The 23,434-nt window shown below is 40.6% G+C and overlaps 1 protein-coding gene across 1 annotated transcript; it reads left to right on the top strand.

Annotated features, from left to right (window-relative positions):
- The first annotated feature begins 56 nt into the window (after positions 1-56).
- LOC140317699 (uncharacterized) lies at positions 57-15,746 on the top strand. Its single transcript, XM_072395182.1, has 8 exons — positions 57-740; positions 2,366-2,523; positions 4,076-4,332; positions 6,766-6,853; positions 8,656-8,768; positions 9,111-9,263; positions 9,453-9,540; positions 15,506-15,746. The coding sequence occupies exons 1-8, from the start codon at positions 650-652 to the stop codon at positions 15,542-15,544; spliced, it is 987 nt and encodes a 328-aa protein (XP_072251283.1). The 5' UTR covers positions 57-649; the 3' UTR covers positions 15,545-15,746.
- Positions 15,747-23,434: the final 7,688 nt, after the last annotated feature.

Genomic DNA, 23,434 nt, shown 5'->3' on the forward strand with positions numbered 1-23,434 from the left:
GTTTAATGTTGTGGGTTTGAAGTCTGACACTCAGTTAGCTCTTTCTTAAGCTGCTCATTAAAGATGAGTCTTAACTTTATTGCACATGCAAAATACTGAAAAGCCATGCTTAAACATCTGGTGCATGAAACTAAACGTTTTAGGTGTTAGTGGTGGTTTTCTGTGTAAGATGCTTCATGCAACCCAGTATTTTCAAGCTCTAACCTGAGGCTGCGCCTCTTAAACCTCCCGCTAGACTCAACTTGCCCGACTGTTTCGGCTTTGTTGACGCCTCAGGGGACGCTTTCAGAAATTTGCATGTAATGCCAGATCATACCTATAATATAGGCATGAAACAAGTAATACTGTTGTTTTCTTCTACATTTAAATAACAGGCCAAAAGGCAAGAAACACACACATAGCTACAGCAGCTGCACGCCATGCCTCCATGTCATCACAACAGCAGCTTCGATTAATGCTTAAACCTGCTCTGTGTAGGTGTGCTGAAGATATGAGTCCTCTCTATGACCTGCATGTGGAGGGGGAGTTAAATATTGTGGGAAACGTGCACACTCTGTCCTCTCTGACCACGCAGGACTCACACACCCTGCCCTGAGGATCATGGGAAGGAGGTTTTAGATCAGAGTAAGCAGTTCGAGCACAGAGGAGTATGAGGAGGTTTTTCCGAGCACATCGAGACGAAGACTACAGTCAGATCCAGTACCTGACCGCCAAATGCACCCGCCTGGCTCATGACAAAGGTACGTCATAAAGGTCAAGACTTTGCCGTGAAGGTGAACATTTATAGACACAAGAAGCAGCTTTACGTTATGAATGAGAAATAAATCCCTTTAGGAAGTTTTTGTTGATTCAACAGAGATGTTGAAACACAAAACAGTGGATTTTATACCATACAGCAGAATGAACACATCTGAGATCTTCATTTGAGACAATAACGCTATTATTGCTACTTTGCTCAGAGTGGGGGTTAAAACTCACATTATTTACCTTAGAAAAGGTACAAATACTACATAAAGATACTGTGAGGTCACACATCTTTAACTGAATTGTGAAATGATCAGGTAAATTAAAACGACAAATTATACAAAAATACATGCAAATGTTGAAAAAATGTGCTGGAATCGTAAACTGTTGAGCATTTTTTGTCAAAACCATCCATACTTTAAATCAAAGTGAATAACTTTGCTTCTTCCTGTATTTACTGTCATATAAATTCATAAATAAAGTGATTTAATAATTACTTGTATGTAATATGTTGCAGCAGTGAGATAAATTAAAGTACAATAGTCATATCTAAAATGTGGTGGACTTGTATTATATGCATAATAAATGTATTTAGTTATAATCAATCACTGATCTTCACGACCGCAAGTTTTATTGCAAAGTCGTTCTGTCGGATTAAATAATTCATTATTTCATAACATTCAGTTTCCTTTCACTGCACCGGTGTGATAACAAACACTAATATTAAGGCTTTGGCTAAGCGAGCTGGTTTCATGTCGTAAAATAAAATACCACATCAGTCTGGACGTGCTGCTACTTGCTTAATAATTGTGTAATTAGTAATCGTGTGTTGCCTAGTGCTAACAATACTTCCTGTAGTTTGGCTCAACCATCAAAATTCAAAGTAAAACGTGTTAATAATGCTTTAAAATATGTATTTGTTCTGTCTTTGTTGTTTCGTGCCATCAGAGTTTTGAGTGAAAATAGATAAAACAGCGTACTTTAGTACATTTATTCCATATTATGCATTATAAACCATATACATTGTAATTAAATATGAGATGCTATATAGTGTCTGGCTTTGTTTTGTAAAGATTTTGCAGAAAAAACTCAAGATATATAATCCTTTTTTATCTAAAAAGAGCTGATATTTAATGGTTCCAGAATATCACATATTTACACTTATTATGCATAAATCAATATATTTCTTATTACTTTGGGGTATTTTTTTCCTTTCTATGACACACAAAACTTGATATAATCGATATATCGTATAAAAAGGATTTGATATTGCATTTGTAGATTATTAAGGTGTCGAAGAAGCATTCAAACATGTTGATAATCCTGCTGTTAACAGTTTAGCTGAGAGCCTCTTAGTTTAGGATTTATGTTCTTCCAAAGAGTCACAAGATACATTTTTGGATTTGTAAACTGTTCAGAAATTAAAATAAAACTAATTCTGATACACAAACCAGTATCAAGGGAATCTATTTAAACTATGAGTCCATAACTTGATTAAGATGCACAGCAATAGAAGCAAGTTCCTTTTTTAATGTAAAAAGATGCTCGTTTAAGACCTAAACCTCCAGCTCATCCTTAGCTGCTCCGTCTGACTGTTGTTTTTGTCTTTTTGCGGCTGCAGCAGTGCTTGACAGAGAGTTTCTGGTGTCCAGAGAAAGGGAGAGGAAACTGCAGAATGATCTGGAAGCTGTGACCACTCGACTCCTGCAGCAGGAGCAGCTGAACATTGAGCTCAGGATGAACCAGGACCAGCTCATAAGCAGGATTCGCCAGCAGCAGGTGGAGTGATGCTGTACAATGAATCTATATAAACTGCATCAATTAATATTCTATGTTACCAATCGATGAAAGCCCCACAGAGAAATATAACGTGATACTTGAGTGTCCGACAACTCACTAAAACTTCCAGACAAACAAACTGTCGGCTGCATCAAAGCTTTAAATCCATCTGCTCATGTACAATGAGCCATTGTTTTTCAGCCAGCACATGATTTGAGAAGGTAATAGGACGCCATCTTTTGGTGGAACTTGGACACTCGGGATTATTGGTGCCTTTAAATGGAAATCTGGATGCGCTTTCAGAAAAATTTTTAACAGGTCGTGAATCCCAATAAACATAAATATAAATATATAGCCACTTTATCAGGTACACCTGTTCAATTGCTTGTTAACACAAACAGCTAATCAGCCAATCGCATGGCCGCAACTCAAAGCATTTAGGCACGTAGAGGTGGTCAAGTCAACCTGCTGAAGTTCAAACCGAGCATCAGAACGGGGATTAGTTTAAACCAAGAATTAGGACTACACTTAATAATCAGGGCCGCATCGCTTCCAGTTGCAGTTTAATCGTCTGTTTCTCTATGATAAATTTGTATAATTAAAATTTTTCTTTTACATGCGCAACGCTATAAATGTCATGTCTTATTCTTGAGTGATATGCAGCATCCTGCCAGAGGGAAGCTAGCCAGCACATTAGCCTACAACATAGGCTGGTTTAGCTAACATGGGTTTGAATATTGGTAAAAAACAGACACAACTGGCAAAACCTCCAAGACAAGTTGCTTTAATAGTATTTGTTGCCTTTAGATTTGTGCATTTAAGGACACAATTAATTAATTTTGGTTACAGGCTACAGATTTCCAATGACAACTTGGGAAATATGTTACCCTAAAGTTTGAACTTTTTTCACCTCATATTCTAAACCTCTGTATGTCTTTCATCGTTGAGCAGTTTGGTTTAATCACAACTTATCACAAAAAACAATTGTAGGCTGCAGAGGTTACGGATCATGAGCTATTTATTCATAATCCATAACCTCATTTTCATGATTCTCAAACCAGTATTCAGCTCAAATGATGTGGCGCTCACTGTCTCATATGGATAATTACCCAGAGACCTATGTTTGTCTAATTCTGTGTCATTTCAAATTAGTAGCCATCAACCTGATTACAATCCTCCAGTTTGGATGTTCCCTTTCCTAAAGTTACTGTAATTATATTTGCATTGGGCTTCGAGTAAGGCCTAAGTGCCACATGCAGTAAATGTTTACAGGCAGGACATACGACGGTTTAGGCTGAAATTACCAGCCTAAACCAGCCGAACTACAGTGCTACTTCAGTAGCTTATCAGAGTACACAAGCTGAAACTGTGGATAAAGAAATGTTCTCTAAACCAAAGAGTGCGAGTCCTTCACTTCCCCTACAAAGATTATCCACAGTGTCAGGTTTGGCCTTGTCCCAGAGTGTCTGACCTTTATCTGTGTTTTATGTTGTTTTGTAACGACAATACTTTGGTCGGGACATTGACGAACATAATTTAATGTGCTTTGCAGGACCTGGTGGACTTGCTGCAGCGACGGGTGGTCCTGCTGGCAGAGGAGAGCTCTAGGGATGCAGAGCTGCTGCGGCAGGTGAGCTCAGAGCTGCTGTGTCTGCAGAGCTCCGAGGTGAAGCTGGAGGGCCTGGTGGAGGAGCTGCATGCCGAGGCCCAGCGTCGAACTGTGGTAGCAGAGAGCCTCCAGACGGAGCTGCGTGCTGAGGCCCAGTGCAGAGCTGCACTGACAGAGAGCCTACATGCAGAGCTGCGCAGGTAGGCCTATAGCAGCTCTAGCATCTTATGCTTCTTAAGGCTCAAAATATTTAAAGGCAACAAGAAGAACTGAAATGTGGTTTTGTCTAATATTGTGTCAGAATACAGCGGTGTCCTGTAAATGGGTGAGTACGGAGATGCACATGTAATATGATCTCTGTATCAGTCCCTTTATATCAGATATCTGAAAAACAGTTAACCTAAAAAACAAGTATTAAGAGAGACAAGTTCTGAGACAAGTGTTCAAAAATAGAGCACTTTTTGTTGTTATGTGTGAGTATCTTTGCTGTTAAATTTGCACCTTAGTGATTTCTAATGCTCTATTCTAGTAAATTGGAGCCTGGTATCTCATTGTTTGATCAGCATATTGCTCAGATTGCGTGCATTATTGTCCACTTTGTCGAGCAGCTGGGTTAGCCAGTAACTGTCTCTCCAGGACTTTCATGACGTGGGATGTTAGGGCAACTGATTTCCAGTAACTGCAGGCAGATGGATGAGTTTTTAGGTACCAGAACAGGGTGAGACATCTTCCACAACACTGGAACTTTATCCTGACCCAGGCTAAGGCTCAAGAGGTGCCGTTTTCACTCATCTGGTCCATGAAGACCTTCAGGACTTGAGCTAAAACCACCTGTACCTGAAACCTTGTTCTCCTTAACCTTACAGTTGGTTATGAAGCAGCTTGAAAGGGGGATCAGTCATATCGGTCTCTTTCCCTTCTTTAAGTTTTTGATCTTCATCACATGCATCCCACATGTTTTTCTCTCCAGCATTTTGCTGTAAACCTTTTGGCTCCATCTTAGCTTCTTCTTAAGCTCTTTCCGCACACTACTCAGAAACTCCTGGTCTCCCTGCCTGAAGGCTCTTTTTCTTATTCAGCAGCTTCTTCGGGCCTCTTGTGATCCATGACTTATTATGATGGGGGTGATATACTCCACACAGAAGCTGACACAGCTCGTCACACACAATCATGACACAGATGTCATCTCCATGTGGATCACAGAGTGCATCCAAAAATGCCTCAAAGCCCTTTAATTTGCAGCTCTCTGAGGTTTTATATCTATTTGTAAAAATCTCTCTATGGCTGTCTCGCATCTCTTTGTGATTGCTGTCTGTGTTGTAATTCCACATTTTTGTTGTACTCGTCAAATCTTTTGTGGTTATTTTGCACATTTGAAGCTGTTTTGCTTCTCTAAATAGTTGTTATATATCTTTTTATATGTCTTATTGTGGAAATTCTACATCTCCATGTTTGTGTTGAATGTAATTTCGAGGTCAGTCTCGTAATGGGACATTTTTAAGTTTTTTAAGTTATTTTTATCTTTATGGCTGTTCTGCCGCCCTCTATGCTAATTTAGGCTCGTCCTTGCAGCTGGTGTTGCTGTTCTGCTGCTCTTTGTGTTCCCATTGTCATTCTACACCCTTGTGAAAGTCTCTGATTTGTCTTTTGATTATTAGAATAATCAACTGATTCATTAGTGATTGTAACTTATATTACAGATAAGTTATGATATAGTAATGTTGCTGTTTAGGTTAGCTTTGTATCATGGTTTATAAGTGGTGATATCACTGTGGAGACCATTCAGCCTGAGTTGTTTCCAGGTCTGTGGAGGAAATATCTCAGAAACGGTTGCAGTAATTTGTCATCTCTCTCTGTGTTCTTTGGGATGTTGAACTGTTAATGGTTTGATTTAAAAACATTCTTCATGTTCCTCACAGCTGTTAAAACTTCAGATGAGACTACAAACAGAAAAAGAAAAGAAGCATTAATATGACCAAAGCCAAATGAAGTCTGTCGCCAGCTGCTCTTCAAACCCACAAAGAGGAAAATGGCCTCCAACTCGAGACAAGCTTGGACCTGCAGTTACATGTCAGCAGAAAGCAGTTGTCCCTCACTCTGCTTACTTAAATTCGCTGCAGAGCTTTGGATTAGTGTCAGAAATTGTCATCACAAATTGAATTCAGGAAGACAGATGAAAGAAATATAAACATCTGCAGAAAGCTCAGGATTTGCTCTTTCTGAATTTGTCTCAGGATTCTTGTTAATTCCAACACATCTGCTTATCTTTGAGGGTTGGAAATAGAAATCAGGATGACTGACGGTTCTTTCAAAAAGCTATAAACATTCAAGGCACTGACTGCAATTTAAACTGTGTTTCATAACTACATTCCTGTCAAAAGTAAAGTCTGATATTCACTGAAGATGAATGAAAACCGGCTCAAACTGTCTCAAAGCTAAACAGTACACAGTCAAGTTAATGTCTTACATCTGTTGGAAAGCCATTTTCTTTTTCTTTGTTTGTGTTTGGAAGTGGACATATGCATGAAGTCGTGGGACAGGAGTCCAAAAGGTCAATGACTGATGGTAAAAACAAGGTCAAATGTAAGGTTACACACAGATTAATAGGAGCTTCTTCTGTTTGGAATAAACAGTAAGACGGTGGAGCTGGAGGAGCTACAAGACATCAACAGAAGCCTTAGAGGGGAGGTGAAGGATCTCCGCAAAGCTCATCAGAAGGAGGTGAGAGATCAAAGTTTAGGACTGAAGTGAGTCAAAGTTATACATTTCTCTGCATGGTAAAGAAGAAAAAAAAAAGGTTTCAAAAGGTCACAATGAAGAGGCCGATGTGTAATGAGTAAAAAAATGTCCACTGTGGCACATAAACCACCTCGGTCGATGCATGTGTTCACATCAAATAAACCCCAACTTCATTCAAGAGAAGCAGCTCCCTCTCTAAATGCTATGTGTTGGTCATTTAATATGCACAGCAACACACATTTATCTATAATTTATCCAGGCCCCAGGTGTAGAACAATGGGTGGATGGATGAATAAAAGCTCAAGGTTCAAATTTACACCACATTAAAGAACTGCCACCTCCTGAGAGACCATAGCAGCTCAGATTTTGTTGGTGGGAGGTTTGTATGTGTGTAATGGCTCTGGTTATTCGGGAATCTGACCAATTATCTTTGTTGTCAAGTACTAAACAATAGTGTTTTGAAATTAAGTCTCTGAGAACTTGAAAGGCAGATAAAAAGCTCATCAAGAGGCTCTTTTATAAAACACTAAGTTAAATACTACGGCGTTCTTTTATTTCCTGCAAGAAAGTGTCGAATGTCTACTATTTGTAAAATGTCAATCAACAAAGGAACGAAATATGCATGAAAATATTGTTTTGAAAGCATCAAGTGTCAATATCATAAAGTTTAATGATACCAATACAATCCTTTCACAGGAAAAATGGAAGAAACATGCTGAACGACAAGATTACTAAATGAAATTGAAGACACTGTATATCACACAATCACAGAGGTGACTTGACTTTCTAAATCCATTCTGCAGCAGGACATTGAGCCCAAACATCCAGCTCAAGGGATTTAGAGCTATTTTCAGCCTTCAGCTGAGTGCATGTGTAATCCAGGACTTTTTAATCTATAGTAAGATTTATAAAACAGGGTGATACCGCTGCTCTGTGGTTGCAGTGTCGTTTTTTGTCCAGCAGATGTCACAATCTGACAATTTGTCCGCCACTTCTTGGCCTTTTCCAGTCCAACACAATCACAGACTGGAAGTGAAAACCTTTTTATTTAACTAGGATTATTTCTCCACTTCAGGTTTTTGCCAGCTCTTACAATCACAAAAACAGATCTACATTCACACCGTTCACGCTCTTTCGGGCTAATTTAGTTCAATGTGGTAGAATAGCGATCAAATATTTAATTTCATCAAACTTAAGGGACCCATCCAAGGTGTACCTCTTGCCCAGTGGCAGCTGGGATAGGTTCCAGGCCCCCAGACTCCAGAACTGGATTAAGCAGGTTTAGGAAATGGGTGGATGGATGAATAAAAGCTCAAGGTTCAAATTTACACCACATTAAAGAACTGTCACCTCCTACGGGACCATAGCAGCTCAGATTTTGTTGGCTTGAGGTTTGTATGTGTGTAATGGCTCTGGTTATATGTGAATAATTTCTCAGGGTTTCCTTTTATTTACACTTGGCCTCTGCTTCAACCAGTTCATCAACCACCCAGTTCTACAGTTATGTTTAATTTAAGACATCAGCACAAGGCCAAGACATCAGATCAGACCGCAGAGTCAGTGAAAACTTAACGAGAGCATTTTTTTTCAGGGGCTCAAGCCAGTAGGTTACTATGAATGTCCTGGGAACTGGCTATGATGCACTCACTCATTGTTCCAAACGAAGAGTCTTTTGTCTAATCTGTATTTACACACTGCAATCAGCGTTTCCTGATTTTGTTGTCTTCATCACATCCTGGTTTCAGGGGGAAATAAAGTGATGTCATCTGTCTTGTGTTTCTGAGGTGAGAGAACTGCAGCAGGAGAATGAGGGGAGCCTGAGGAAACTACAGGAGACGGCCGAGCAGTTCGAGTGGCTATGTCAGCAGCAGCGCTACTGGATCTGTTGTGTGAAGAGGTGTGTGTCTGGGCCGTGTTTACCAAAAACACACCTCGTGATTTCCACACAGGACATATACGCAGTAAACTGTCTAACAGCAGCCAATTGTTTGATGGGAGCTTTCTGTCATTTCCTCCTACCGCTCAAAAACATGCATGTTAGGGGAATTGGTGACTCTAATTGTCCCGAGGAGTGTCCAAGGAGTACCCTGCCTCTCCCCCAATGACGGCTGGGACAGGCTCCAGCCTCCCTGCAACTCTGAGCTGGGAAGCAGCCTTTAGCTGGAGCTCATGTTGCTACTGCTGTTACATTTTAATCTGCGATATTCTAACTCTGTGCATGAATTGCTGATTTCCACAGGTTCAAAGACGGTCTGATGGCGGAGAAACAAGGTCTGTTAAGACAGGTCAGCATGCTGGAGAAGACAGCTGAGAAACAAAAGGATAGTTCACATAATGGCAGTCCAACACAGAGCCCCCGTCACCCCCTACAGGACACAAAGAGCTGTGACAGGTGGGAGTGTGTGAACAGATCTGACCAGGAAATAAACACAAAAACGCCTCGTTAATCCATCACAAAAGATTGCATTCAGAATATATGCATCAGTCCTGCATTACACAGTCTGTTCCCCATGTTCCAGCTCAGCTTCCTCCATACGTGGAACTTACCAGTTAGTAAACCTGCCTTTTCTTTTTTTAACAGTATAACATCCTGGGATGCAGATACAGCGAAAGCTCCAGAGTCACAGGCAGAGAAGTCGCACATGTTGTATGAGGACCTCTTTAATCAGGTAAAAGTTGAATTTTGCTTCAGGTCCCCCTAAAGGAATCTTCTTTTTGCAGCCTGAATATTACTCAAAATACCAGAATATGTGCTGCAGCTCTCAAGTTACACCGTATGAAAGAAACTTCAAACGCTTGCTGGCTCTTTCTGTAGCTAGAACCCTCTGATGCACCTTTAGTTCATGAATATCTAAAACTAGTTTGACACAAAATACATCCACAAACAGATTGATTGTTCATGAGGGTGTGACTGCTCGTCCCTGCAGGATCTGAAGGTTCCCCAGAACTGCTCATCTCATCTTTGTATTTTGACAGTTACTGATGATTTATTGTCTCAGTGCAATCAACTTGTAAAACAGAATGTTTTTTAATGTCCACAAACCTACAAAAATCTCCCAGGACAACATGTTGAGGACAAACACACAGTACCTCCTCCTGAAGAGGCATATATGCACCTCACAGATGATCTTAATTTCAGATTAAAGACACGGTCTGTGTCTGCGTGTCTGCAAGAGCTGTCTGAGACCATGAGAGTCAGTGATGTCGGCCTACGGCTCAACGTTTGAGTCCATGTGGACTGTTCAGATTGTGTCCAGCATGTCCAGCACACTGACAGCACATGGACCAAGAAAACAAACTGCTACAACATCTCTGGAATTATTTTCAGCAGATTTACGATCATCCATTTATTATTCATCATCTTTATTAAACACATCTGATGCCTTGTTAAGATAAAAGACTGACACACACCCTGAAATTGTATCGTGACGGCAGCTCTGTGCTCCTCAGCTTTCAGATTCTACATCAGTACAGACACTGAAATCTACAGCCATCGTTCAGAACCTGGCACGGGGGAAAAGCTATAGAAATATGATGCTTTTCATAACAGTGTTATGTTTAGTTTATGTTAATTTCTTCCAGATTAAAGACTTTTGTCCCCCAGGAACCAAGATGGGGTATCAGTCTGGGTTTCAGGGAGACAAAGTTCATAGTTATGGACCCCAAACTGAAGGAATGCATCTCGGTTTTATATACAGAGAAACATGCAAAGTCCTCTAAAGAATCTACTATACATATGCTAAATTAACCAGAATTTACCCTCCAGTTTGTTTAACCTGCAACTGCGACTTGTGTTTCTGATCCGATAAGCAAAGCCATCCCTCCCAGGCTGTTGGCAGAGATTTTAGGCGTCTCTGACATTAATCTCTCTGCTGCAACAAGGTGGACTCTACCCTTCCCTTCACGACCCTGCTCACCTGGAGGCTGAAAGCTTTTCCGCCCACCAACACACATTCGCTGTACAGAGGGGATCCTTTATAATCTTAAAAACTGAAAAGCTCAGATTCTCTCTTTCAGGCTCTTTTGAGTTATTCCAGGATACATGGACTCCCTTTCTGGAATTAATCAACCCCCTTAGTTTATCCCCTGACCTGTAAGAGATCTCAGGTTTTATATTGTCTTCCTTAGGAAGTTCACCCCATGAACACTCTCTCATTTTTGAAAAAAAAAAGGAATATTTTATTTGAAAAATCTAAACTTTTTAAGTGTCTTTAACATAGAATTTCTTTGAGCATAGAGCACAAGCGTCCTCACATGGTTGTATTGCACATTGTTACTTACCATCTATGTCAGGAAGTTTTTTTATTGGTTCAAATTAATTTGTTTCATATAAATACCTTGAGTTTTAAACCATCGAAAACTTATTTTATAGACTTATATGAGCATCTCATCTGGTGCTCAAGGTGCTTTTTTTTGGCATTTTGCAGGCAAGCAAATGAGAAACTTAAAATGTGCCACGAGGAACGTCATCTGACACGGTTCACACATCTGACCTGTGAGCTCTTGTTAAAAAGAATTAAAGGAAAGTTACACAAAATTTTCTTCAAATGTCAAACTTTTCATTTGCCTTTTACGGTGCACAAACAGATGCTTTTTCACACAAGAAAGAATCCTTTCATAGCAAATGGTCTGATCTTTCAAAATGTTTGGATCAGAGACAAGTCCACATTTCAGGGGTGAAAGAGAAATTCAGAACACAGCGATATTCATCTGAGGACGCCCACCAGATCACTCATAAAATCGATTCTTCACGGGCAACAGAGTCTAATCAGTGGGGTTTGCCACTCGCTTTAAAAAGTTAGAGTGCTTTGAGAAGCTTTCCCTTAAAAATCCGGAACCCCACAATGTCCCAGAAAGAACTTCACAAACCCTGACAGGACCTCAGACACTTCATCCGCCCGTATTTTATAGTGAATGGTGTTTGCTGGCTGCGCTGGAGATTCTTAAAAAGCCCCCGTGTCTTCAGAATGACAAGTTCAGTGTTTCAAAACCTGGGGGATGAGAGGAAGCCTGACAGACAGAACTTAAGGTTAATACTCGTGTGCGGATGTCTGCCAGTCCCCTGAGAAGCCGCCTGGCTGTCAGAGTCATCAGAGATGGCTGATCCTCTTTGGGCACTGGAGACAGATCATCCCTTTTCACTATCTGTCCTTACGTCTGCCTGTTGGCTCTACATGGCTTCCTCCCAAGCTGCTCAGGTTCTCTTCCAAAGCAGCAACGAGATGACTTATAATGACTGGAGGAGGTGATTGCCAATAGCCCCTGTGCTGCATTCCCCTCACCTCTCAGAGGCTCTGCTCTGCATTTCTTGGGGTAATTACTCTGATTGAGTGCAGATGATGCTGTTTTTTTTTCTTTTGGTCCCTGCAGAGCTGAGAGGGGGAGGAAATTTCTCTGGAGGAGCAGGGACCCTCAGAGACATGAAGGAAACAGCCATGATGAAACACATTACCAGCTCTGACATGATTTATAGAGCCCACAGATTCACATTGTCTGAACAAGTATCATCTTGTGATGACAGAGAGAGAAAAAGGGAAACCTAACAGTTAGCTGGACAGACATTAAAGTTGGATATCTTATGCTGCAGTTCTGGTTCTAACTGAGCTGAATGTGGTTGAAATGTAAATTGTTTTCCGGTGTTTAGGTAAATTAAATTACAGAAAAATAGATTTTTTTTACAAATATTATCTAAGAAGGATGAGAGAGGTGTGAGATGTAGCTCCCCTTCTGACACTCCTGATCTACTGTCTAATTGTCCTTCAGAAATGGCAGTATTCAACATTTCAAAACGTGTCCGTGCTGCAGCACGTTGCAGCTAACAGGCTAACAAAAACTGAGCATTTCTCTCTGTTTAGTATATTAAACAGTCTTGGACTGTTTTCAGTCCACAGATGTGGGATGGCAAAACTTCCAGCTTGTTCATCTTGAGGCAGTTGGCTGCCAATCTCGAGGTGTGTTTTGATTAGACTTCTTGTGTTTTGTGGTGATCAAGGAAGAAAGGTTTTCCTCTCTCAGTGTTTTGTATTCGTGCAGGTGTTGCTGCACAGTAGAAAACTGTAGAGTCAAACAGGGGTTTGATTAGCCTGTCAACCAATCTTCCAAGTAGTTTTCACTTTGTTTTGCAGACCTCAGCTTGGCCTCCGGTTGACCACAGTTTCCTAATCCCATTATGAACAGAAGAAACAGCTGCAGGAAAATGCTGTTATCTCTTTACTTATGCCATTTCTACACCCATAGTAGCATTTTGAAATGTGTTTTTAAACTTTGCAACATCCACTAAAATAAGTGAATTGAATCATTTAATATTGAAGTTGAAGAGTGTTTATCCCCCAGTAACTATGACCAAGTGAAAACTGATTTTTAAAATGGAAACTCAGATGATGCGGTTGGGAATTGAATCACTCCTGCATGTATATGCTCAACTGCACACAATTGGGTCTTTTAGCATCTCCAGTATAATGTTAGTGTATATTAATACAGCCAAATTCCCAATGAACCCACTCTCATTCACAGGTTTCAGTTTTTTTGAGATGGCTTAATGCATCAATAACTGTGATTGAAATTGATCCTGTTTAGATTACATGTCACTCAAAGCATTTCCAAACTGTCACTCTGCTCTAATAAAATCAGGATATGACAAAAATCCCTGTTCAAGTAACTCAAAGACACCTGTGCATGTAATGCATGTAGCATGATCACCCACAGAGAAACTTAGAAGCAATGAAATGTGTTTTCTTACACAGTCCGCAGCGTGATGGGGTCAAACACACTGCAGTCGATAACAAGTGTTGACTCTCTGAGATAATGACGCTAGTTTGATATTTATTGACTGGACCATAGATGTCCCACAAAGGGGAACAGCCCTATGAGATGTTACCGTTGGTAAACATTCACATCTGTAAAGAAAAAGCTGTGAGCTGTGCACACAGCACCGAGTGCATCTGGGTGTTGGGTTACCATGAAAGCCAATCAGATAAAAACTTGAGACTATTGCAGAGTCATCTGAGGTGAGACTGAATGCTTTAAAAGCTAGATGTCAGCAGGTGTTACTGGATGTTTTTGACCAGGATAAAAGGGCTTTAGTCATCTGCTGCTAGTGGGAATCATGTCACGCATTGTCAGAAGACAAACCAGGAGCAGAGCAAACCAGAACCAACTGTCTTTAAGATATTGACTGAAAAAAAAAAAGAAGAAATATTGATTTCCACATAACTCAGACAAACAGCAATCCACAATGAGCAGAGCACAGAGCTGAACTGAGGTCAGAAGACACAACAGTCTGGCAGCAAACCATGATGGCTGAGCAAATTAAATACCACCAAAGATAATCCACTAATGAAGCACAGCTGTGGAGCAAAAAGGTGACAAAAGCTCATGTGGGAGGTGAAACTTACTGACAAATATCAGAATGAAATAGGAAGTCAGATAAATGCGTTTTACAAAGAAGCTAAAGTTCAAGAAAAACCCAGAAACAAAACCAGAAACTTAGCAGCAACCAGAGAATTGATAACAGCTACAAACAAGCACGAAGACAACGACAACGACCAGACATGACACATTAATTACTCTGAATTTCACAATGGATGGCAGCTGCTTATATTAGTGTATGTGTTTATATTAGGGCTGTCAAACGATTTTTTTTATCGCGATTACTCATATTTTTTCTATAGTTAACTCACGATTAATCTCTAGATTAAAAATATAGAATAAGAATAAAAATATGTCTTTTATCTTTTATTTCTTCGTTCAAATAAAAAAGTGCAGTTTAGACCCACTTGACATGTCTATTTCAAAAACACAGCACATGAAATGCCACAACGTGGTTTTAAAACTGAAGCAGTAGTAGACAACAAACGACGAACAGAACAGGGCCTAATGACAGTTAAATTAATGAAAAACTGCAGTCATTAGACACATCAGATTCAGAACTGAACTGTCTTTGACTTTTTTCCTATTTATTAAGCCAATTGCTAAGGCCGCAATTAACCGCAATAAAAAAACTAATTAATTGTATTGCGATTAATGCGTTAACTGTGACAGCCCTAGTTTAAATATGTGTAAACAATATGTTTCATATTTAATTAGCTACCTTTTAATGATCAGTTCATCTTCTACTCCTGCATGGAGTAAAATGGAATCCAAAATTCCTTGAATACTTTGTTTGTTTCTGATGTTCAGTATTCATTATTTGTCAGGCTTCGGGTGATGGTTGTGAAATCATGAGTAAGAGCAGGCTGAATAGACTCCTCCTCTGATGTTGTTCCCAGCAAACATGGGAGCTGCAGAAATGTATTTGATCTTATGTATACACTGATTTAAAGGTGACATATGCCACTGACAAAGCTCAGATTTGGGATAAAATAAAGAATAAAACTTCCGGTGTGGACATTGCCCACACCCACAAAGTTCAGATAAAAACAGTGATCCTACCGGTGCTCATGTTAAATTGGTCTTTAGATGAACTCTTTCGACTTGCATGTCGTAGACAGATGTTTCATAGACATTATTATGCTCTTAGCCCAGTTTAAACATTGATATCTAGACATCTTTTGAGCTGCCATCACAGCCTGGGTCTTTTCTCGCTCTTATACACACAGTTTTGTCATCACTTGTAATTTCTTTGTCTGTCCTCAGGCAGGGAGCCCTATCAACAGATACCACAAACCTCCATGAGGACACGAGCCTGAAGACTCGCCCCCTCGCTTTCTTTTCCCGCCTACAGAAAACCAGAAGATAACTGCTAGATGTTTGTGTGTGTGGTTAGCTATGTGGAATACGTCCAAGTTATTGTTTTAGAAAACCAGCCAGTCTTGGAAAAACATACCTGTGAAGCCGTACATTCATTGTTTCTCTTCCACTATTGTTCATGATGATATACGGCTGAATTAAAACACATACAATGTGCTCCTGTTCTCATTTTGCTGTCACATATGCACATCACATGTGCCTAAAGTTGTCTGGTCGCATTTTTCAGTAATTGTCCATTTTTCCGACCTTGTAATCAACACCACTAATAAGACCATAAGCACCTGAGAATGCTCTCTTCTGAGTGGAAGCAGCAGCTGGCGCACAGAGAACCAAACAAATAGGCTGTTTTGACCAACTTAAGCTCTACTATTGTTTCTACACTGGTTTGAGGCGTCTTGCCTGTGATGATTACATCTCTTCCTATCACATGGCCTCCTGTTGTCTGCAAGAATCTAAAAGTGTGTAAGTTCATAATGGCTCAGCTTAATCCCCTGCAAACCATATGATGCACATATGGTGTTAGATAAAGACGATGAAATTAAAAGAGAGCAGTCATGAGACAGTCATGGCTTTTACTAATCATAAAGAAAGTCAAACCTAATTTATTTACAGTGGTGTTTGAGAGTTTGTGACCTTGTTTTATGTTTCTGAGAAAATCAGACATTATCAAAGATAAGATAAAAGGAACCCGAGGCTAAAATTATACCCAGCTTTTAGTTTTTCTGTCTTTAGGAAAATGATCCAGAGTTAAATTCCTGTGTCAGCATTTAGTGTGACCTCTTGGTGCTCCCACTTTGAACTTCTGACTATTCTTTTCAACAGAGCAGCTTAAGATCTGTGATGTTGATGGGTTTTCCCACATGAACTTCTAGCTTCAGGTCCTTCCACAACATTTCTGTTAGATTATGTTAAGGGTTGTTGTGCTGCTGAATGATTCACTTTCTCTTAAGATTCAGTTAACAAGCAGATGTCCTGATATTTTCCTTAAGAGTTTGCTGGCATCATTTAGTTCAGACGTCCTGGCTATGATGCAGCAAAACAGGCCAAAACCACGTTGCCACCATCACCATGTTTCAAAGATGGGATAATGCTCCTATGCTAAGATGTCGAGTTTTCCTTTCCCCAAACATAGCTCTTCTAACAGGTCAGTTTTGGTTTCATCTTTCCACAAAACATTCTTCCAGCAGCCTTCTGGCTCGTTCTTGTGATATTTGGCAAAGCGCAGTCGAGCAGTAATGTTCTTTTTGGAGCGCAGTGGCTTTCTTCTTGCAGCCCTGCCATGAGCTCAACTGATGGTAGACTCATGAGCGTCCAATCAAAGACGGTACTTCCCAAATCATGTTTTTAGAAACAGCTGCACGAAAGACGCGTGATCGAATCCAAGGTAGCAGAACGAACTCCACTGATGTTTGATTTGGATTTTGTTTATGAGACTGTGTTTTTGCTGTTTTTTCCACTACTGTCCTGACTATAAATGGGTATTGTCCCCATAAAATCATGATACACATTTATCATTGTTTTGTACTAAAAAGATGCATTTTTCATCTTTCGTGCCATGGAAATTGCGATATTTTGAATTATGTGTCGTATTTCTGTTTTTCTGTGGCCACTCGCTGCTCAAGATGCCTCCTGATTGATGAAATTGTTTACCTGATGGAGGTCTAGGAACAAAATGTAAGAAATAAATGTTTTTGAGAGTGAGACAGTGCGGGGAGTTCTGCTAGCCTGGACTGATGATCATCAACAATAACCAACATGAGAGAGGCCTTTAACTGTTCTCTGGGTTCCTCTTTCGTTGATCTTTGTTGGTTGACCCCACCTGTGGAGGGTAATATTTGTCTTGGTGGATGTAAAATTCTTTAGAGAGCAGCAAAAAGCATCAACAGGTATGTCTGAGGTCCTCAGCAATCTTCTTAGTTTATTGCCACACATGTATATAAAATATTAGATTCAACACGCAAAAATGATCAAATTTACTATTTTAGTTTAATTTATTTATTTGTGTTGACTTTATCTATAAAATTGGACATTTGAAGCAGCATTGTAGCTGCAAATGTAGACATTTTTATGCACTTTCACAGCCTCAATGAGATTACCAGATTCAAATGGATGATCAAATCTAATAAATGTTGTAGGAGATAATGGAGCTTAATAGTGCAACAGCACATCAATCAGCATGTCTACATGCAGTTAAGCTGTTAAAGCTCAACCTGGACATTTAACTGGACCCCAGTCTTTGTTCCAGTGCACATGCACGAGTGGAATCAATGTATTATGTTTGATCCTGCTACACTGTGGACTGAACATTCTGCTGCTTCAGATATTGTGTCACGATCTCAGTCTTTTGGTTCTGTATCTCTTTCTGTTTTCTAACATTGTGGTTCTGTTCATTGGTTAGTTTTTACTTCTGTTTCCTGCCATTATCCCCACATGTCCTCAGTCGCTTTTGCCTTGTTAAGCCACCACCACGTTACCAGCTGTTCCTCGTGATCATTACTCGCCTGCATTCAGTCATTAATCACCCATCCTCTTCCAGCTCTCTGATGTTGTTTCTCTGTGATAGTGGGCTCCTCTGGTGGCTCGCTGGTCTCACAGTTAGTCTTCAGTCTGTTGATCTATCAATCCGTCATTGTTCTGTTACAGTTATTTGTAGTTTGTCATCCCTGCCGCAGCAGTTGTTTCAGTTTAAATAAAACTACCGTTCTTCACCGCCTTCTCCCGTTGTCCAGTGTTTGGGTTCTTTTGCCGATAGCAGCTTTGTTGGGGATTCAGCGGGGTTGATATACTTACATTTAGTATATCAAAGTATATCAAAACGCATGCTAAAGTGCCCCCTAGGGAGACAAAACGCGTGCTAAAGTGCCCCCCGGGGAGACAAAACGCGTGCTAAAGTGCCCCCATGGGAGACAAAATGCGTGCTAAAGTGCCCCCATGGGAGACAAAATGCGTGCTAAAGTGCCCCCCGGGGAGACAAAACGCGTGCTAAAGTGCCCCCATGGGAGACAAAACGCGTGCTAAAGTGCCCCCATGGGAGACAAAATGCGTGCTAAAGTGCCCCCATGGGAGACAAAACGCGTGCTAAAGTGCCCCCCGGGGAGACAAAACGCGTGCTAAAGTGCCCCCATGGGAGACAAAATGCGTGCTAAAGTGCACCCTTGGGAGCCAAAACGCGTGCTAAAGTGCCCCCATGGGAGACAAAATGCGTGCTAAAGTGCACCCTTGGGAGCCAAAACGCGTGCTAAAGTGCCCCCCGGGGAGACAAAACGCGTGCTAAAGTACCCCCTAGGGAGACAAAACACGTGCTAAAGTGCCCCCTCAGGAGACAAAACACGTGCTAAAGTACCCCCTAGGGAGACAAAACACGTGCTAAAGTGCCCCCTTGGGAGACAAAACGCGTGCTAAAGTGCCCCCCGGGGAGACAAAACGCGTGCTAAAGTGCCCCCCGGGGAGACAAAATGCATGCTAAAGTGCCCTCTACAGTGGCGAGGACGCTCTATATGTGCCCTTTTTTTCTTTCCGCCCCTGCCCTTCAAAAAGTTAATAAAACGCCACTGATCAGTTTGGTCCGGTTATGAGTCGAGTTTCATCCATCCATTTTCTATACCCGCTTAATCCGTCGGTCGGGTCAAGGGGGGGCTGCAGCCTATCCCAGCAGTCATTGGACGAGAGGTGGGGTACACCCTGGACAGGTCACGAGTCAAAGGTCAAACCTGGAACACTCTGCTGTGAGGCGACAGCCCGAGTCGAGTTTCAATTTTGTACAATTTCAGTCTGACCTGTAAACATGTTCACAGGCAAAAGTCTAGTTTTGGTTAGACTAACACAAAATGAAATAAAAAAAAAGTCTTAAAACTGCAAATAACCCCTCCCATCGTCCCTTTGAGGGGCCACATCATCTGTTCATAAGGAAATTCTGAAGCTGACATTTATTTACATTTAGTTTTGATGGGTCATTTAAACACTGAAAAGTCATTGAGTTGGAGAAGGTTTAACAGGCTAAACATTTTTAGAAACTATAATTTTTATCTATTCATTTATAGATTTTTTTTTACTCATTTTATATAATTTTATGTAAAGTTTATAAAAACTATTATGAAGCGCTGAAATACTTTAAAACAGTGCAGATACTTACTGATAAAGTGTACTTACAAACACTTATTTACACTAAAAAATGTTTCTCTCTCTTATGTCCATCTTTGGTCAATATTTTCTCAAAAAAAAGGAACAATTCTACTTGATTATTTGCTTTCAACATCTGGAGAAGCCTCTTTTTGGCATTTGATCTTTCCGGTCAGGATAAGCAGACATCAAAGGAAGGGTTTTTCCTGGAAAGCAACGTGTGCATGTACAGGAGGGTTGTGCGAGGAGCGACGCCTGCAACACGGTTGGAGCAACGCCTCCTGGCACAACCGTTTTGTCTCCCGAGAGGGCACTTTAGCCCCCCCCCCGGTGTTGATATAAGTATATATATAAGTATATGAACACCGCTGAATCCCCAACAAAGCTGCTATCGTCACATAGTTTCTTTTGTCAGACGGTTAAACACGTCACTGACAATCATCCCATTAAGACTGTGTCAACTTGCTGCCGCTTAAAGCATTTCTCAGTGAGTAGACGTGGCTTTATGGCTCGTCTCGTCAGAAAGGTGTGGCCCCGGATCTGCAGCGGCGCCCCTGACCACGAGGGACGCCGGTGGCAGCAGCGGCAGTGTGCCCCCTGACTGCCAAACACTAAAAGAGTCTGACCTCAATGGGCTGTGAAGGGGTGAGGTGTAGCTAGAGATTAACAATGTGTGGCAGCTGGAAACAGGTCATGTTTGCACACAGTAAATACTCCTGCACCCCTCCTCGCAGAGCGAGACTCAGACATTATAGGTGTTATTAATAGAACAATTATAGGTGTAGCAAGAATAGCATGTTTATGTCCGAGAGTTGTCACAGCCAGGAGAAACACATTAGAGACGTTTAACACCAGGATACGCCCATTAAAAAGTGAGACCTGTAAAAATGGAGACCAGCAGACTTGTATTTCAACGTGTGACTTCTGTCTGTGCACTTGCTTATATAAACTCAGATTATGTGGTACAAGCATGTGCTGTCCATAACTTACTGTATGTGGACTATAAAGAGCACCACATGGGTTTGGAAAAGGTTCAGTTATTGTGAATAAAAAGTGTTTATGAACATTTATGAGAGCTGGGGCACATTTAGAGAAATACTCCTCTGTCTCTGCACACAAACTTGAAATTGTTTGCAGTTCAGAGCTTAAACCAAAAGGAAAAATGTAAGTGAAACATGGTCTTTTTCGCTCCTCAGGATATGAGACTTCGATCCAGCAGAGTTAACAGTTGTTTACTTGCTTGTCCTCTGTGTGTACTGCTGTTTGGGTTCATCAGATTGATTACTATGGGACTTTATTTTTACTCTTGGGGTAAAGAGGCAAACTGCTCAGTCGCATGCTAATGCAAAACAGAGCGAGATGATTCAGTTTTCACTCTGACACTGTTTGGATCAGTATGTAAATGTTTAACAGCGCCGTGAGTAAACACACACAAGTGTTAGGTGTCGAGGTTTTAAGACAGCCTTGTTTGGCGGCAGATGATCTTAACTGTTGAAACCCACGCCGAACGCTTCGAGCAACTTCACAACACGGAGCTGTAGGTAAACACAAGGCTGTTCTTGCCTTGAAGAAACACTGGCAACACATGAAGAGGAATTGTCCTTGTTTGAATTCCACACGCACATTTTAGCTTGAAATAAATCGAACCAAGGATATATTTCCAGTGTTATATAGATGCTTGGTGAGATTTAATCTTTCAAATCCCTCCTGGTACCCCTCCGTATCAGAATGTGCACAAAACTCGAGGAAGCTCAGAAAAGAGCAACTAAATGAATTCCGCATGTGGAGAGATTCAGTGTGATGAAAGGTTAAGATAATTACAATTACCAGCTTGAGTATTCAGGATACACAAAGAAGACGTGATTGCTCACAGAACATATACTTTCACAGCTGACGCTTTCTTCCACTTTTATGATAATAGATGTAATTTAACTCCTTAAAATCACTCCCACTGAAGTGTGGGACAAGTAATCTCCTTCAGCTAGGATAAGGATGACATACAAAATGTTCATCAAAGAAATGAAATCATTTGGAAGTAATCAAAAATATGTTTGTAACTAAAATATTGTCAAACTGAATGCTCACTTTGATTTGGATGTAACCACCACATTTAAAAAGTTAAGATAAGGCAGCAAAGGTCTGGAAACCGTGCAGCAGTAACACCTGGTGCCACTAATTAGATTGATTATCAACAGCTCTGCTGCACAATTAGGCATGAAATGAGCATCCCACAGCAACCCAAATTTAAATGATCATATAGTTTGCTTGTTCATGCTTTGCCAGCGCAGCAGGCAGCAGAAGGGAAGCACAACTCCTGTTTCCACATCACAGCAGACAAGAGGCCACAAAATCTGCATAAAGTGTTGGACGAGTGGTTGGATGGAGACGTAACGTGCAGCAATTTTAACCATTCACGCATGCAAAATGTCCGTTCAAGACCATCACATGACAAATACATCCTTCATTTACACTTAGACAACACTTGAGTAAAACGCTGATCACTTTCTGGTTCGGTTTAGGCAACGCCATCACTTGGTTAGGTTGATGCTAAAATGCATTGTTTTTACAATGTGACCATCATCATTAAACAGGTTGCCATAGCAACATTTGAACAATGTTATGTCCAAATCGTGTCACTTCCCTGTTGGAGAAAAAATATATATAATTTCTATGAGGTAAGTTTAGGGTTAACATCATGATTACTTTTTATAATACAGTTGCACATACAGTTACCTCTTCTTTATACGTATTTTGGAGGAGGAGTCTTTATAAGACTGCACAAACTCAAAAGTATTTAAGAATAAGGTTTTAAATTGTAATATCACCAAGAGTTTGTCATTCTTGGTACAAAATAATCAAATGGCCCATGCAATGAACCATGCATGTTTGGAGAGAGTTCTGTAGATTCCCAGAAAGGTTTTTAATGATGCTGAACTATAAATGACAAATTCCATGAATTCTTAGAAATATTCTGGTGAGAAACCTTGTTCTTTAAATTTTTTACTGTTTTTAACTCTTAAAAAAAACAAGTGAGCACCTCATCTTTTCCCCTAAATATGTCCCTAATGGGCATTTTTAAAAGATGGATTAGGGCTGACTTGGTAAACAAATCAAAATTTGAAACTATTTTTGAGGATACTGACACTGTTTCCTCCAGGCTAAAGAGAAGAAGATGCAGGCCGACCTACATAGCAACACATGCTGTCATCATGCCATATGCTCAATTCAGTAATTCAACACCAAATAACTTTCTATACCTGTTACAACAGGTGCTAAATTGGCCTACTTGCTGTCCAGATCTGTTAATAATCAAATATAAGAAATGAGGACCCAATCGGCGAAGACTAATTGGCACAATTCTCTTAACCAGCTCTGTGTCTGGGTTCCCTGTCGAGGTAAAAAGTGTTTGACACCTGTTATGGATGTCCTGACCTACTCATTGCTCTTCAAAGCCTTCATTTGTCTGGAGTCAGCAGGCTCTCATGACTGATGTTAACTCCGTCTGAGGGGGTGTTGTGTTTTCCACTGTGAGCTTTCCTTCTTCAGTTCAGTCTTCATTTCTTCAAGGGCCGTTTTTGGTCTGGGTTTTTGGTCAAGTTTCGTGTAAAAGTTGTGGTTTAGCACACAGAGGTGGAAGGAAACTGGTTTGACATCTGTGAAGAAATGCAAACGTGTGTATTTGTGTCCTTTTGCCTG

Source organism: Leuresthes tenuis, unplaced genomic scaffold, assembly GCF_036924035.1.
Source record: "Leuresthes tenuis unplaced genomic scaffold, fLeuTen1.0.hap1 SCAF_11, whole genome shotgun sequence".
Taxonomy (NCBI): Eukaryota; Metazoa; Chordata; class Actinopteri; order Atheriniformes; family Atherinopsidae; genus Leuresthes; species Leuresthes tenuis.